The sequence below is a fragment of the Microcebus murinus genome, chromosome 5 (assembly GCF_040939455.1).
Source record: "Microcebus murinus isolate Inina chromosome 5, M.murinus_Inina_mat1.0, whole genome shotgun sequence".
Taxonomy (NCBI): domain Eukaryota; kingdom Metazoa; phylum Chordata; class Mammalia; order Primates; family Cheirogaleidae; genus Microcebus; species Microcebus murinus.
The window spans coordinates 62,794,670-62,813,717 of NC_134108.1; the positions used below are offsets into that span (position 1 = coordinate 62,794,670).

Sequence of the window (19,048 nt, forward strand, 5' to 3'; positions counted from 1 at the left end):
ATTCCAATTACAATATATTTAATTTCATTTTTATAATTATGAAAATTATAATTTAAGAGTCATGACACCTAATTGTTTCTTAAATATGCATATGATTTAGTTATGTACATTTCCTTTTGAGAAATGAATTTAGATTATAGTTAATGGAATATTTTGGTGTAAAAGTAAGGGCATTCTTAGTGAAATTGTTATGATGTTGTTAATTTAGGTCAAGTATTATATATTAACCATAGAAATCACTGTGTTTTAAGATTAGCATACCTTATACCACTTCAGTTTTACTTCAATGTATAACTTTATCTGCAAATAATGGACCTTTGTTAGTATCTGACTAGATTAGAGATGTTTTTGTTTATAAGCTGTGTATCCTGTGATATTCTTTATGCCTAAGATACTGAAACTCAAGAGAAAATTTAATCCATTTTATTTTACCAAATGATGTATTTGAAGGAATAAAACAGAGAGAGATTTTTCCTATCCTGTGGTTTATCCATTCTCAAGGGCCATGAGCTAGTACTTCCATTTCTGACCCTCTTAAAATGTATGACTTGATGTAGAATCAGCAAGGAATTAAAAAAAAAGAAATATACAAGAAATCAAAAGTATAGTCACTTACAGACATGACTCCTTGTGCAAAAGAGGGAAAATACATTGTAGTATACTACACTGTTAGCACTGTGATATGAGTTTCAAAATATTATTTATTTCAAATGTGTTTTAGGGTGCCTTTCTTTTCCCCAATCTCTAATTACTATAATTTTATTGGTAAAATTTCTTTTCTAAGATGAAATAATGAATATAATTTTAGTTTGTATCTTGCAGAAATCATTTTGTTTTATATTTAGATCTTCCTTTAATGTATCAGAAACTAAAAGAGGTAGATTTATACCCCAAGTTTCTTCCATAACTTGAAGAATTCAGTGTCTCCTGCCTCTTTCACTATACTATTAGAAATAGAAACCAAGAAAAATGTCTTATAGTTTTACTTACACTGAAAATCACATTAAACTATGTGTGTTATTTGAAAGAGACCTAGAGATTACACAGACTAACTCTTTAACCTATTTCCTGCTAACCTATTTTTAAATGGCACACATAAATTGTAAACCCTGATCGGAGACCAGCAGCCCTATTAGATAACTCAGTGTATTGACTCGTGCAGTATTCTTGCCTGTGTTGCATTCTATTTTATTTTACTAATTAAAGTTAAAATACAATTTTTAATGATTTCCTTAAGTTATACTCTTAGAGGTTATTTGTTAAGTAGAATCTCACCTCACAATTAGTTGGGATTTATGTGTCCCAACGCAACAGCCTAAAGAAGCAGCCTCTTGAATTTACACTCTGCTGATATGTGCTGAGCATGCTATGGGTGGGGAGACATATCACTTTAGAGACAAGTTTTTGACTGCATATATTCAGGTTTAAAAAATTGAAATAAAAATAATATGTTTTTATTAGAAAGCAGCTTCATTGAAAATATATCAGAAATGCATTTAGCTTGTAAACACAGTTTGTTGAGTACTTTGGCTGCATACCCTTCAAGGGAAAGCTGTCCCACTTAATCTGCTCTAGTTATGCTTTTGTTACTAATCTGGGAGGAAATAGGAGTCATGCATCTTCCATGTCCTTCCTTCAAAATCGCCAAGCTAGAAAGAAGTGAAAAATGTGTTTTCCAAACATTGATACAAGAAAATATTAAGAAGTAGAAGAAACAAAATAAAGCCAAAGGGATAAACATTGGAAGGTTGCTTAAACGGCTTTGGTCCCATATAATTGCTTTTCTGTCAGCAGGATTATTAACAATTTCAGACATCTGAAAATTAAATTAACAGCCTGAAAATATTTTACAAAATGAGATAGAGCATGATACATGGAACATAATGACCCCACTGAAATTCAGCCAAGCCAGAGCAGCTACTCATTTAGACAGAGTAGACAACTAGTTAATCATCACTGAGCAAATTAGACAGAGCAAATTAGTTTGCTACATTCCACAGACTTAGCTACCAAAAAGAGTATATGTCGCTAATTAGAATGAAAGAACTCTAAGCATATTATTATCTATATAGAAAGAGAAAGCAAGATTGTCGCTTGGAATTGCTCCTTTCAAAGCTTGAAGCCTAGGTTACGTAGGTATAAATTACATGTGCAAGAGTCTGTGTGTGTATGTATGTGTATTCATCCACATGTATTAAGTAGAAGCAGCTATGGAATTTTCTCAAATCTTGACCTGGTAAAGTATAACAGTTTTTTCCAAGGTTACTTGGAATTCTTTGGGAATACACATACACACACATACACACACACACACACACAATCTCACACACAGCAGCACAAAGTAAAATATGAAAACATTTCAAAAAGTATGACCCTTTAATTGAAGATTAAAGTAGCTATTTTGTTTACTTTTTCTTTCATAATATTAAGTTATTTCTTCTTTTTCTTTTAAAATGTGTATTGCTTTTGCATGTGAAATAAATATTTGGACTTAGTTTATCACTGGAGATTAATCTGAAATCATATTTTCTAGCCCTAATTAGCATTCATTTGCTTAATTGTCATTCTCAGCCCCATCATTTCCATTTTTCACTAACTTGAACAATGCTATCTTCTCCTGTTTGCACTTTAATTTAAATTTCTATTAAGGTTTATGAACAGTAATAAGGTCCTGTTTGAATATTCATTAGTTTCTGAATTGTGAGCTATGAAAAGGTGCTTTCTTTTACCTTAATGAAACTGGCACAGCATGGGACTGATCAGTTGTGACATTTGATTTGAGGCATCCAGTGAATTTTCTCTTTGTTTATTGACACATCTTGTCCAAACAGCTCCCTCGCAAGTGAGCGGAGTAATGAAGGAGAGAGTGCTGCAGCGGAGTGTCGAGCTTTCCTGGCAGGAACCAGAGCATCCCAATGGAGTCATCACAGAATATGAAATCAAGTATTACGAGAAAGTAAGTGCTAAGAGCAAGTGAAATGTACAGAAATGTGCGTTGTGTCTCATGTCATCCTACCGTATTGTAGACTAAAGTTGGTCGTTAAGCCAACTATTTGGAGCTACTTCAAACTTAGTGGTTAATTTTAGCCACTTTTAATAATCATCTGCCTGAATTTCTGGTTCATCATTTTCATTGTGATTTCTGTGTGTTAAGTTTCTGTGTTACACAAATGAAAATATTCCATTTGTAGTGTATGTATTTATTCAGTTTTTGATATCATAATAATTAAATGTGGGATGTTTTAGTGCCACAGAAATCACACAGCCAAATGAATTTTTGCAAATGTTTCTTTTAATGTGTCTGGGCCATTAATGATTTATTCAATTTGTATGGTTTCAGTGATAATGATGATTTCCTCAAATTATTTGCTAATATAAAATAATAAGAATGTTTTACATAATAAAAATGTAATATTTTCCAAACTTATGAATCAGATGAGGTTATTTCAGTCATTCAAAGTCTTCCTGAAATTTACTTCATATATGTTATATTTATCATGTCTACAATTTCTTTACTCCCCTCCCTCCAAGAAAAATAGTATGACTGAAAAAACAAGTGCTACCTTTTTAATCTCCTTATAACAGCTAAACTTTAGCAAGTAGTGATATATCTGAGTATATGAGTATATTTATTTTTCTCTCATTTGGAAAGAGAAATATATGTATATATAATACTTATATACAATATATATCCTATACACAATTTATGATCCCAAGCTCAACCTCACAGAAACACCTGGTTCAAGGTTTGAAACATGAAAACTATTACTAGTCCTAACAGAAATAGTAATTTTATAAGTATTACTATTATGACTTAATTGAGTTAGTTGAAGCTGTAATATACATAGCCATTTAACCGTTTTTGATAGAATTACAAAATAGAGGCCTAAAGCTTTGGAAAAATTTGGTGTGGAGTTGATTTGATTGAATGATTTTAAATGTATATAGTGCCATTGATAAGGGAAACTTTTAGAAGAGAAAAACAGTTTTAAATAAGGTTAGTTTTTAAATTTAAAATATTTTGCTTATTATTTACATTATACATTTATAACTTCATGGTCAAAGTTTCAATTTTATATGCTTTATCTCTTACCCCACCAAATGTATTTCAGATGGAATCATTGTTTTTAATGCTCTTTTTGTTATATTTGTTTTTCCATAACAGTTATTAGGTCCCTGATGAAATTATATCAAATTTCAAAAGCAATAAAACATTTTTAAAAAATATAAGTTAGGTGGTGATAGTAAATTTTCTCACAATACAAATCCGAAATATTTTGCAAATCCTTATTTTCGAATAAATCTGTTCAAATAATTATTATTTTGCCTGACAGAAATAGAATGTATCTAGATTTGCAAAATATGCATCCTAGGCAATCATTAGAAGACATAATAGTATCATATTACATTGTATTGTAATATGTCCAAGAATGTGATCTATATATCATTGTGACATCTGAGTTATGCCTAGTTTTATTTTTGAGATAAATATATATAATACCAACTATCATTTTTATACATGATTATAATTAAAACAAAGATCAGTTTCACTAAATTGAGTTTAAGTATATATTTATTTACACTTTTGCAAATATCACTGTGATACCAAATTAAACAACCAGAATGACAATTTCAGATTTCAAAGAATAATGTTATGTCTTATCAAGTTGAACCGCAGGTATTTATTATAGAACAAATGAGATCTAAAATTGTATATTATGAAATATAATTTTATAAGTGTCATTCATAAATAGTCTATAAGAGTCACATTAATGAAGATTTAAATTTTTATTCATTTATATATTACTTTGGTACAGTTTTTTTATATGCTTGATTTTTATATTTCTTTAATTCTTATACTTGTCATATATATGTACATAAAATGTGTTTGTTGCTTATAGGATTAAAAACTTGATAATAAAAACACAACTTTATTATTTTGATAACTCTGTACACCTCAGTTTTTACATCCGATGAGGAAATTGAACTAAATGATGTTTAAAATAGTATCCAGCCATAAATCATGTAATATGATTGTAATGCTTATATTGATAATTTTAATTTTGAAATACTTCATCAAATACTACATTGCAAAAGTGGTTTTAGTCTGTGAGAAATGTAGTTTTTATTGAAAATAATTAATATGTCAGTGTGGTGATGGTATAAGCTGAATTTCTTGATTTAATAACTTTCTTAATTTTTAGCATATGGCTTTTTGCTTGCTGAATAATATTCAGGAAAAAAATTAAGACAAGAGCACCTCTACTGAACCATAGATTTTACAGGTGCACTTGTGTTTGACCAGTAGGACATTTGATTATATTATGGCTAAATATTTCTTGCCACTATGCCCCTGTCCTAAAAAGCAAAAACTCAAAACATAATAAATGTCTTAACAAAATTATTTTTCCTTGAAGTTTATAGAACAAAGGCATGTATTTCACATTTATATTCTATATTAACTTAGGAACAACTCTATAATATTCCACAACCTACAATGTAGCTTCTACAAAAATAATGCAGAAAACTGAAATAAATTGCAAGAATTGGCTGTCGGATTATCTGGTTTCAATCACAATTAAATATTTCCTGTAAATATCGTTTCTAGGATCAAAGGGAACGGACATACTCAACAGTAAAAACCAAGTCCACTTCAGCCTCCATTAATAATCTGAAACCAGGAACAGTGTATGTTTTCCAGATTCGAGCTTTTACCGCTGCTGGTTATGGAAATTACAGTCCTAGACTTGATGTTGCTACACTAGAGGAAGCTACAGGTAAAATGTTTGAAGGTAATTATACCTTTGGTTTGGATTCTTACTCCCTAACACTAGCATATATTTATTTTCAATATCAAGGGTGATGATTTGCAGCAAGATGTTTTTTTCCATATACAGGTAAATATATATGCATATATATGTACTTTGTAAAAGTTGTTCATAATATCAATTTAACATTTGCTGTAGGTTTAGTAACTTTATACCTTGTGATTTAAATTAGTCTCTTTTACACAGATTGGATTTTTTTTTAAAAAAGGTGAAGTTAGAAGCAGGACTCATCCATTTTATAGGTTGACGCAAGATATTTTTGTAGCCCTCAAAATGTTCTCACTCTAATTGTGTCCATCAAAGTTTCTCTGTCACCAGAAAACTCCAAATGAGGCAAGAATGTACACCAGGGTGGACAAGAGAAAGATGGTATCTAAGAACCTGTGTTAATTTAAGCTACTTGCCCTGTAGCAATGATTTCAAAAATTGGAGTTCAGGAAGAAGATCTTAGAAATTATATTTCTTTTTATGTTTTCCATTTCTCCTTTCATTTTTGCTATGAGATATTTCAAACCTACTAAAGATATATTTAAAATATATATGAACTATAAAGGAGATAATTAAATGAATATCCCACTATTCAGACTAAAAATAGAACATAACAATATTATTGAAGCCCTTTTATAATTTTGCTTACATTTTCTAATGAAACATAAGATTGTATAGTAAACATGCATGTATGTATAAACAAATAAACAGAAATATGTTGGGATACATGCCCCAGTTTACTGTCAGACTGCAATTTCAGAACACGTTGAGTGCCCTGCTGGTGGCTCTTTAGCTGGGCTGAGGTCTCAGTGTGTGTTTCTGTCTTTTGCAGTTTTTGATTCCTCCTGGTGTTACTGCTCAGACTCAAGCTTCCCCCAGCTGTTACTTCTTCTTGCCAATCCAGCATTCCTCCAAAATTCTAAACAAAAGCAAGTTGAAAAAATGTTACATGATTTTCTTTCCTCAATTAAAAAAATCAGATCATAAATTTTGATAAAAAATATTTTGACTTCAGAGAAAGATTTTTATAGATCTGTAAAAGGTGGATTAAATTGATAAATATACTTTGCATTAACTAATGATTGTTAAGTTTGCTAACAGTGTTCTTCTTCCAAAATATTTTGTAACAGTTTAAAATAAATCCATAACTCTCATAGCCACAAATTTAAAAAGTATGTGGAAATCAATTTGAAATACAAAACATTTACATAGAATTGTAAACATATTTGCATCAATTTAAAAATTTGTCACATAAGTTGGTGTGATGAATTGGTGCCATTATAATTCATGATTATCATTTTTAAATGGAGTATGTAAGACCAACAATGAGAGTATCTAAATTTAGTGGCCCCAAAAACATTAAAGTATTTTCAGTTGAGATTTCAACATTTAAACATTTGAGTGGTTAGTGTTAAAATGTGCTGTTATGGTTTTCCACTCAGACTTATGTCATGATATCACCTTGAGATTTTAAATATAGTAAGGTACTTCAATTTATGTTTTTTTCATATTATAATGATTAGTTTAAACTTAAATTAGAAATGTCAATTAGTTATCTAACATTTACCCAAACATTCCATATCATTTAAACACATTTACAGTTCAAAATTTTCGAAATGAATTTATGCCTTTTCCTGACTTTGTAAATTGAGACTATTGGGTCAAACTATTATTTATTGAGTGCTTCATTATTTAACAAAGAAGTAACCAAGACTCACAGAAATTAGTTGAAGTAGTGGGGCCTGAATAATCACATGAAATGAATGTTAAAAATGGATTTTTGCATTAGAAGAACTTGGTGATTTTTATCATTGGAATATTCTCTCTCACTGGCGTGTAAAGTTGATGTAGGATTCATATCTCCGTCTCTTGCTATTTGTCTTGCCAATATCTAGTATGGGTTTTAGCACATAGAGGGCACTAAGTCCATAAGCAATCAATGAATCTCTCACATTCATTGACATAGAATATATTATAAGTATCAAGCAGTGTTATAGACAGATGCCTGGTTTCCAATCTCAGCTCTGCCATGTCCATTTGTAGGACTTTGAATGAGCTAGTTCTCTGTACCCTAATTGCTAGGATAGCAGTAGCCAACTCACAGCATATTTGGAGGATTAAATAAGTTAATATACACAAGCTGCCAAGGATAGTTCCTAGCAGGAAAAGTCTCAAGTATCAGCTCTTATTGTTTAGCACAGCCATTCTCAAACATTTTCATCTCAGAAACACTTTTACTATTAAAAAATGCTGAGGATCCACCACAAATTTTGTTTATGTGTGTTATATCTATGGATATTCAACACATTAGAAATTAAAACAGAACCTTTAAAAACACAAGCACACACACACGTTTCATTAGCGATGAGAGGAATGAGACATTATCACATGTCATATACCTTCTGGAAAACTTAACTGAGTACTTGTGAACAAATGAGAGTGAAAAAGGCAAATAACATCTTCCTATTATATGAAAATAATTTTGACCTTGCAGATTTCCTGAAAAGCTCTTGAGGACCCTCATGGATTCCCAAGCTACCCATTGACAATCATGGAGTTAGCACGAGGGACAGTGCTAAGAATTAGGGATGCACAGAGACACATGGCACAGTTGATGCTCCCTATTGAAAATTCAGTGAAAGAGAGACAGGTACACAGATTCTGGCCACACAGTTAAGACCTGGAGGAGGACATGACCCAGTGTTATCAGCAGTGACTCACTGTGTAGAAAGCAGGGCAAGAGGGAAGATGCCACTGAGGAGAAGTCACTTGAGCATTGTTTGAAAACAGAAGCTTACAATATTTTATAGCACAGTTAAGTGACTATAATCAACAGGAAGTCAGGGTATACTTTAAAATAACTAAAATAGCAGAATTGCAATGTTCCCAATACAAAGAAATGTTAAATGCTTGAGGTGATGGAATTACCCTGATTTGATTAATTCACATTGTGTGACTGTATCAAAACATCCATGTACTCCATAAAGATATACAACATTATGTACCATAATAATTTTTAAAATTATGTAACAATAGCACACAATAATATCATATAATATAATGACTTCTATTGTTATGTAATTTTAGTTTGGATAAAAACATGAAAATATCAACTTAAAAATGTTTAACTAACAGTCTATTCCATTGCACATATTAAATACATCCTAAAATCCCCTTCTATGTAAAGTCAGATCTGGTGTTTTTACAATTTTAAACCATGGTATTCTGAATACAGCCATTACAAATTACTTTTAAAATGTATTATCCATAAAAATAAATGAAAATATTAATCATAATGTTACCTATGGAAAGTTTAAAGTGTGACCATTACTATATATAAAAATGTATAAATAAACATTCACAAATTCTGTTTCAACATCCACCTGAGTTTAGTGTTCTCTCTGGAGTTCTGTTTCTAAAGGTAAGGGAAGAACTGAGCCTAAGACAAGCAAAGAATTAGACCCATGGGACATGTTGATTGAATGGAAAGAATTTCTACACATATGTGTATAATTTTTTTCCTTCCTCATGAATAGAGCTACTCCATTCTTTTTCCTCTCTTAATTTATAGAAAAAGCCAGGTAAAGAGAAAAAAAAAAAAAAAACCTAGACCAAACAAAAATGCTTGAAGCCATCTTTTCTCTGTTGTATGATAATAGGCTATAATGCATAAATTAAAGCTTGAAAGTTGTTTTCTTCTACTTCTGTTTTTTTTTTTTTTTTTTTATTTTAACCTTTGTTTGGTTCCCTCAGGGAGCAAATCACCAGGTGGTAAATTAGGGAGTGTGTATAATATCTTTGTTCAGAAACCATCCATAAACCAGAGCTATTTTTACCGTTTTTCAATACAGGAGCTATCTCTTCTTAGCATTGATGTGCAAAATTAAGAGATAAGTTGTCAAAAGGAGACAGACATAGATAAACTAAAGAAAGGCCAATCCAAAAAAGCTTTATGCTGTCTATTGTAGCTAGATATATTCTGCCTACATATGATTTACTGCTCTAGAGACCCAGTCCCTTGCCACCAACAAGAAGGAGTGTTATTTTTCCATCCTGCTTAAATTAAAGATTACAGCTGTTGATTGAGAGTAAGCAAATTATATTAGTTTGACATTATATATTATATGATATTTGCCACTGGATTATTTATTAGAATATATATTTCATTGTTTTGTGTGTCTGATGATTTTATGAAGTCTATACTAGTGCTAAAAATATACTCTGGGGAAAATATGACTAATTCAGAAAAATGAAAGTGATAAGTTCATGTCATTTTGAAATATCTAAATCAGAGCCTGTTTTAAAGAACATGCAAACATATACTTGTTCCCAAAGAGACTTTCAGAAAGATCTAGCTGGGCTTGCTTTAATGAACATAGAAGAATCATTTAGTATTGTACAGTGGAAAGTATCTATAATTAGATAATGATAAAGTTTTCTTTAAAAGTACTTGCAGAAAGTTTGGTCTTTCATAAATAGGCTAGCTGCTCTGTAATCTTAAACTTTCAAATGCGTTTACCGGATACTTTATAAGAATAAATACAAGTAATTTAGCTCATCTTTTTTCCTGAATTATAGTGGACTACAAATTCATGAAGTTTTGCTATGATTACATGATGCTTTTTATATAAATTGGTGATATGAGAGATAAAGCAGTCAGTGTACATTAAGGTGCCTTAAAAAATGCATGGGGTATGTATTTTGGTTCCTATTTTATATACCAGGAAAAAAAAACAGACACAGAGGGATCAAATGCCTTGTTGAGGAACAAATGGGGATTTAATAGCACTTGCAGATCAAATGTGTCTACCTCTTGATTCATAACTAAGCTTCCAGCAACTAACCAGGGGTATAGTCATTCAATAAGGCATTTATAGGTTTATTTGATAGCTGATAAATAAAAATAATGAAAGCATTGTCCTTACCACTTTTTTAAAATGCAGATATAAACTTTTATTTAAAATAAATGTTAGGCCGGGCGCGGTGGCTCACGCCTGTAATCCTAGCTCTCTGGGAGGCCGAGGCGGGTGGATTGCTTGAGGTCGGGAGTTTGAAACCAGCCTGAGCAAGAGTGAGACCCCGTCTCTACTATAAATAGAAAGAAACTAATTGGCCAACTAATATATATAGAAAAAATTAGCCGGGCATGGTGGCTCATGCCTGTAGTCCCAGCTACTTGGGAGGCTGAGACAGAAGGATCGCTTGAGCCCAGGAGTTTGAGGTTGCTGTGAGCTAGGCTGACGCCATGGCACTCACTCTAGCCTAGGCAACAAAGTGAGACTCTGTCTCAAAAAAAAAAAAAAAAAAATGTTAACATTAGTTACAATATAATGCATTTATTTGAAATTAGAAGTGAATAAATAGAATAGATATCTCTTATTTTATTTAACCTCTCAAGTTCTTGCATGATATCAAGTGGTTCTAAGCCTGTTTTCTCTGTTTACAGCAACAGCCGTCTCCAGTGAACAGAATCCAGTTATTATCATTGCCGTGGTTGCTGTGGCAGGGACCATCATTTTGGTGTTCATGGTCTTTGGCTTCATCATTGGAAGAAGGTAGAATATAAATTTGTTCTAATTTCTATCATAAAATATGTTGACTTTTCAGAATTATGTCAGCCTATTACTTATTGATTTAGTATATTAGAATTTTACATAGTAAATGCAAACATTCTTTGATATTAAATTTTAGAGATCAATAAATATTCATTCTCCCAAGACAAAAATACAATATCAGTTTGAACACTGCTTCTAGTTTAAGGGAAATGAGTACTGTAATTTCTATTGGGTGAATTTTTTTGATTATTTTCAGAGTTAGGTTTCCATAATAAATATAGAAGATAACGGAGAAAGATTTACTCTTTTAGTTATTAAAATGAAAGTTTGTGGAAACCATTTAGCATCTGTTTTTATTTTCATAAAATGTAATAAGTAAATATTCACTCATTGATAAATCCATATTCACCAAAAAATGTTTCTTTTGCATTGTGTCACACAAAGACATTGTTTCTGTGCATTTTTTAAATCATGTGAATTGCTGTATTATTACTAACTGGGTTTATAACTGTGGGCAGGAAGTTTTTGTATTTAGTTTATAGCTGTAACAAGTATGTTGTTAAGTAACTAAGGTATATTAAATATATAAAGTAAGATCATTGAGATTCACAAATTTGCTTTTTTCCAGGCACTGTGGTTATAGTAAAGCTGACCAAGAAGGCGATGAAGAACTTTACTTTCATTGTAAGTGTTTGGCTTTTCCTTATTATTATGTACCCCGATTAATACAGAAATCTGGTTGTAGTATTGGCATTAACAAATTCCTCATGCAGCATGCTTGGAATTATATAATGAGCTCAAAATGTTGCTTTAAAGCACTTGAACAAGATATTTAGAATGACAATCATGTGATATGAATTTGAAAAAATAACATATATTCAGAAATGTAATAAAACTGCAAGAGTATTCAGCTGCTTGTACATCACAATTTTTCCTTTTACAAACTTAACCCAAATGTTTCTTACCATACTAATAATAATCCATTAAATGTTACATGTCCCCATGATGTAGCATAGGAATGTTGTTTCAAATTATAAGGATCGGTACTTTTTTTCCAATTAGTGATGCTACCATGAGTTGCAAAGTTAAGGAGCATCTTTCTCTATGGCTTCTATAAAGTATCCACCACCAAAGATATTTCACAGGACATAAATAGTATGGTAATAGGATACAATCCTCTGATGTTTTCCTGTGGTTTTGAGTTAGTTGATTCTTAAAAGTTCGTTTTAGAAGTCATGTTTAGAAGAGAGTTTAGGAACCCAACGAAAATAGATACCCATCTACATTAATATTATTCTCATTGCAATGTGGATGGCAAGTGAAAATGAGACCTGTGTCAGTAAATGCTATTACTTTATGCAGGCAAAACAGAAACCTAACAATCAAGTGAGTTCAGTTTGGATAATTAATAATGTTCTTACCCAAACCCATTATTCCTATTTTTAATCCTTGAAAATATTAAAAACCAATTTTATTATTTTTTTCATATTAGCTATAATCTTTACTAAATTTTCTCATGCATAGATAAATTTCCTATGACAGAATTATATTTCTATTGTGTTATTTGATAGATTCTTATGTTAGTATCTAAAAAGATACTATCTTGTCCCTAAAGTCATTAGAATATCTAACCATCAATCAGGAATGTTGTTTGTTTTTTTTTTTTAAAGAGCTCAAATGAAAATGTGTGGTCTAAATACACAAACAGTAAATGCCGTCATGCTAAATTTTTTCAGTGTGTCTATATTTTTGAACCAACAGTGACTTTGACTTTAAGTTTTCAAAAGAAAAGTGGTTTTGCATGATACACATCCAAATCGAATATGAGACTCTGTGGAATAACAACCACTGCAGGCAGGAAGGGTATGTGGGCTATTACAGATTACTACAAATTAAAGTTAAAGGTATAACCAGGGGTGACTTTGTCCTGAAGTTTAATCTTTAGAGCCCCTTACTTTCATGGACCATTTCAAGGCCATGAGAAGGCCCTAACAATTTTGTATATGTAATCATATATCCTTTCCCTCTAAGAAGGTATCCCAAATTGTATAAGGTTCAAGCCACACAAAACTTGAATCCACCCCTGATTATGACTGAATATGTGTGATTCTTCATCCCACTTGGAGTTATTTGATATGCTCCCAATGTCAGAGCTTGCTTTTGCTAATCTGGCATTGATTCTCCTGAGACCACCCTCAGTGAAGACGGCACCACAAATAGTTTATAGCAACAGGATATACAGAAAACGTGGAAGTTACATTTTTTTTCTCTTTCATTACATGAGAGAATATTTTTAACACTTCAGACAGGAAGGAGAGGATTGAAACTTAAATGCTTAAATTTGTATTTCTAGTGTAAAATGTATATAGAAGAATACCATAAGGCTATATAGTTCTTAGGATCCCTGTTCCTACCCATATGTGAATAATTTTAAAGGCACAGTCATTTAATATAAACATAATCAGTATGTCACTTTTCTTTCATTTATTGAGTATATCTGAGACATCCCCAAATTATCACATACAATAGTTTATTTGCTTCTAAGTTGCAGTTTAACACAGAAGGTAAATTGAAACATGGCTTATCTAAAACTTGTTGTATAGCCTATGCTTGTCATCATGCAGTTTTAATATTTTGGTGTCATTCACTTCTTTCACATTTCATTCACATCCAATTTCTAATCAGAAAAAAATATAGCTGCATGTCTTACTTGCTAATATAGACAAGATAAGTTTGCTGTGTTTAAGCAGTTTCCATCTCTAGAGCAAAATATCAATGGTGGTTTTAAGATGTTTGACTTTCATAGGAAATGTAAATAAAATATTATAACACAAAAAGCTCATGCTGTTAAATTGGGATAAACAACACATCAGAATATTCAGAAACTATGCCAATATTTTCCTTATTTTAAAACATCCATTTTTAAATGAGTAATGAAAGACTAAAGTGCACTTAACATATGCTATCCTGGTAAATGCTTAATGTTTTCAAATCACTTTTTTTCCAAGGATATCTTTTCTTGTCATTTGATGGGAACCAGGCATTTTATTTGATTTTATGACTATCTAAAATACATACAGTATAACACTATGGTCACCAGCGATTTACAAGTTGGCATCCTTTTATTCCTTTAGTACACGGACAATTTTCCTAGGTGCTAAGACACCAGATTGAATTTTTACAAAAACTTGAAAGCAACCATTTAACTAGCTTTTAGAGCACTGAATTTAATAGAATGTCCAGTCATTTGTATCAGGTGCTCTCAACTCTCCATGGCCCCAAGTGCTACAGTTAAAGACATAAACACAATGGAGGAGTTTAGTGAAGCAATTCCAATTTACATTTTGTTTCCTCCTACCATTTCTTCTAACAATATCTTCAAATACAAGCTGGGCAGTATTTCATGTTTTTATGCCAAAATAGCTCTGGCCTGTCAAAATGTTTTATGACAGCTTGAATAAAGAACCATCAGAGACCGTTTGAGATGCAGAAGGTTACCTCCAATCTAGCTCCCTTATCAAAACAAACAAACAAAAAAGAAAAAAAAATAAAAGAAAGAAAGAAAGGGAGAATTAAAAGGGAGAAGATGGCTCATTCTCCATCTGCCTGCCAATCTAGGAGGTTAACCTATTGTTTTCTTCCCTTCTCTCTTTTTCTCTTCCCCCCCTCTTCCCTGTACTCCTTCTTCTCTCTTTTCTCCTTCTATCCCCTCTCTCTTTTCTTCGTGTTGTTTTTTTTTTTCATGTTCAGCTTTAGTAACAAATGAGCATCTGTCAGTTTTATAAACTGCAACAATAATTGTTTAAGACAATCAATTTTGGATAAACAATCAACTACAGCAGAATAAATCAAGATTTTTAAATCCCATTTTCCTTTATACATTCTGCTTCTTTTTGTTATGTGTTTATTTTTTAAATATAATTTTAATTTAATGTGATGACATAAGCACAGTTAGGCTGCAGTGTAATATATAAGGAAATATATTGTTCTGCAAATAGTAAGATTTGATGAAAAGATTGTTCAGTGGCTTTGTTAAAACAATAAAGATTTTTTTGAGGATATAGTGTAATTTTTTTCATTGCATTAATATAACCAAATATATGCCTATCTATCTTACCTTTGTCTTTAACCAAATGATTAGATTTGGAATATATTATTGTAATTGAATTTGATTTAAAATTGACATAGCATTATTTGTTACCTGCATGCTTCTGGGGTGCATTTTAAGATTTTAAACTTTTAAGATGATTCTATGTTGTTTGCATTTTAACTACCTTTTGTGAGGCATTTTGGCTACCTCCTTATAGCAGTTAAGATCTTCCAGAGCCTTATAATTGAAAGTTCTTATAAACCATTCCTCTTTCAAATCGCTGTCATACTTGGTTAACAAATCCCAGGAATATTGTAAAATTTTCTAACTTTTCTCTGTACTTTGTACATCTGGCTTCTATTGCCCTTCAAGGTGAAGAAGAAACTATGTCTTTAGAAGATTTCTCTTTGATTCTGTGATAGCAGTCCCTCACATCTTGTATTAATTTTATGTATATGTCAACAGTGGTTGGTCTTTAAAAAAATAAATCAAAAGAATAAGTAAGATGTCTAAATGTTTTTAATATTGCTGTCAGTGTAGTAGGCTACCTGTAAATGAAATGTCTTCTTTTCCCAGTGTATTAATTTGATTGATTGACTGACTGATAGATTTACAAATGTGTTTCCAAGTCCATTACAAACCTCCATATGGCTTGAACTATGCCATGATAGCAGTGAATTTAATTAAACCTCCAGTCTGATAGGCTTGTCAGAAATTTTGGTGGATGTCTTTTGTTGATTTACTGGAAAAGCAATTCAGTTAGTAACCTATGTTATGGATCCTACGTTACCTATAGAAGCTTGCAGATAATACCTATACGTCAGCAGACTGAAGTAGTCTGTTAAAACTGCTGTGAATCAGGTGATGTGGAAGCAAGTTCACTGTTCCAAGGAGCACTCTGCATAATGAAATTCCTGGGCTGACTGCACAATAAGTGCTTTGCTTCATCACAGTCATGCTTTCTTACATCATTACAGTTAAATTTCCAGGCACCAAAACCTACATTGACCCTGAAACCTATGAGGACCCAAATAGAGCTGTCCATCAATTCGCCAAGGAGCTAGATGCCTCCTGTATTAAAATTGAGCGTGTGATTGGTGCAGGTAAGGCTATTGTAGCTTCCTTGTTCAGCTGTTCCATTTAGCCAAGATCGAAAGTCATACATCATAATGACAGGCAAATAATTATCCCTCAAGTATAGAACTTTTGCATTTACCTGAACTGTTGGAAGCAGTGAGGCTGTACTTGTTTATGAATTCTTAAGGAAAAACGTGAGAAAAAAAAAAAGCATATGGCACAGCGAATCTGTATATATTTTGTCTTCTGTTGGATTTTTAAGATACTGTTCTACTACAAGCTATTTCATAATAACTCTGGCCTGTTCAAAAAATGATTTACTACTTTTTAAAAATCTGAATTTTCCTGACTTTTGCTGTGCTGTACATTTCCTTTTACATGATTTACTATCTTTTGCAAAACTTTCATCTTTATCCTTTTGGGGATGTTCATAGATATTAGCCATTGTACTATTTAAAACCACATAGAAAATTAACATGTATGCATTATTTAAAGACAATATTATTTTCTATGTGTATGTATTTTCATCATAATTATACATTTCTGAATCTAGTTCTCTTAAATCTAGCAGACATACTGCATGTGCAGTTCAGAATTTTAAATCTTTAATAAATATTTGCTTCTCAAACTTTAAAAGCAATAGCAATGGTTAGAATTTGCTAATGTGCCCTTATGCTTTAGTAGGAGGTATGGGTTATACAGCATAAGTCAAATCTAAATGTTGACTCTGAAACAGTGTTTGTTAGTCAAATTGAAAAATAGTAGCCTGTTTAACAGATAAAGAAAAGCTTAACTTTCATGAATGAGCTAACTGTATGTTCAAGTTTTAATTTCATTTATGCCATTATTTTCATAAACAACTTTTGTATCTAGGAAATAGAATCACCTATCTATGGTAATGTGTTCAGTATGACTTAGAAAGCTGTACCAAGTATTAATGAAAATACTTTTTAAAAATTATTTTAAAGAATTTAATGCATTTACTTTGATAAAGGAAATATTTCAGACACTAAAATACACCTACTTGTTCTTTTAATTCAGGAGAATTTGGAGAAGTCTGCAGTGGTCGTTTGAAACTTCCAGGAAAAAGAGATGTTGCCGTAGCCATAAAAACCCTGAAAGTTGGTTACACAGAAAAACAAAGGAGAGATTTTTTATGTGAAGCAAGCATCATGGGGCAGTTTGACCACCCAAATGTTGTCCATTTGGAAGGGGTTGTTACCAGAGGTAGATATTGGTTATATCTTTCAGTTATCAAATAGGCTGAGTGTCAGAAATTACTATTATTGTATACATAATAAAACAACCAAATTGTGACCATGCTGCATAGTCTAAATGAATGTTTTTTCTTGGTACAAAACCAATTAAAACAATTACTCTTTTATGCTATCACCTCAAGAAAAAAACTGGAAAAAATGAATGTAGGATTAGAATTTAAGAATAAATCTAATAGATACATGGAATGAGTGATAAAGTTTTTATTTAGCTTCAAAAGCCATAATGGTGATACAGTTTAGTCTTCATGTTTTATGTAAAGTGTTGTTTTCTCTGAGTTTTACTCAAAAAGCAGGAATCAGAAGAAAACATTAACTTTTATTTATATGGTTTAATCTTAAGGGTCATAACCATGTTCCAAGCAGATATTTAAACTTTTAGAGCTTAGCAGCAGCACTAGAAACATTACAAAGACTTCTATCTCACCCATTCACTCTTTTAGAAGAGCATTATGTATTTTATAGGGGATGATAGAGGAAATAACCCTGAAGTTTAGGTTACAGCTTCTGAAACAATATATATTTTTTTAAATTTTAGGAAAACCAGTCATGATTGTAATAGAATTCATGGAAAATGGAGCCCTAGATGCATTTCTTAGAGTAAGTACTAGAATTATCAGAATTATTTTCTCATTTTAAATATACTATGTGTGTTCCCAATATAATTTTATGCATTTTTTTGCAATATAAAATGTACATTGTAAACTGTAAAAGGTGAGAAAATTATCTTTGAAGATCAGATCAATACTCAGAATTCTAGACTGGATTAAACTAGAATCTTTTGAGCATTTATGTGACACAATGTTAAAAAAATGATTCCCATTAATATTATCACCTGAAGTATAGAAGATACCCAAAGCCCTGTAATTTGTACATAATGTAAAACAACATATACAATCATAAATGAAATATAGAAGTAATACAGGGAAGACTAGAAAGGGAGACAACCATTTGGCATTGACACTATGATCCCAACTCTGTGGTGTAAAAAACCATTTCTATTATATTGTTATGTGAACATCAAGCATAAAATATATGATTATCATCACTATTTTTAAATTAATAGTATATGATTTTTATAAACGATGAACCCTAACTGTATAAACCTAAATAGTTTTACTCTCAGAGACATTTTACCTAAGACTATGAACACACATTAAGATTTTTCCAAATGGCAAAGAGAAATAATCTAAAGAATCAGAGGACATGCCAAGTTGTTTTACGTGATCCAGAATT

At 31.4% G+C, this 19,048-nt stretch overlaps 1 protein-coding gene across 5 annotated transcripts in view; it reads left to right on the forward strand.

Annotated features, from left to right (window-relative positions):
• EPHA7 (EPH receptor A7) overlaps nt 1-19,048 on the forward strand; it is a 177,962-nt gene that overhangs the window by 140,556 nt on the left and 18,358 nt on the right. Inside the window, exons 6-12 of one of the 5 annotated variants that reach the window (XM_076003108.1) lie at nt 2,832-2,956; nt 5,609-5,777; nt 11,263-11,371; nt 12,000-12,055; nt 16,451-16,564; nt 17,580-17,765; nt 18,351-18,412. In XM_076003108.1, coding sequence (XP_075859223.1) covers nt 2,832-2,956; nt 5,609-5,777; nt 11,263-11,371; nt 12,000-12,055; nt 16,451-16,564; nt 17,580-17,765; nt 18,351-18,412 — 821 coding nt within the window. Of the gene's footprint in view, nt 1-2,831; nt 2,957-5,608; nt 5,793-11,262; nt 11,372-11,999; nt 12,056-15,121; nt 16,413-16,438; nt 16,565-17,579; nt 17,766-18,350; nt 18,413-19,048 lie in introns of those variants that run through there. The other 4 variants (XM_012750910.3, XM_012750911.3, XM_012750912.2 and 1 more) reach the window with 4 other exon arrangements.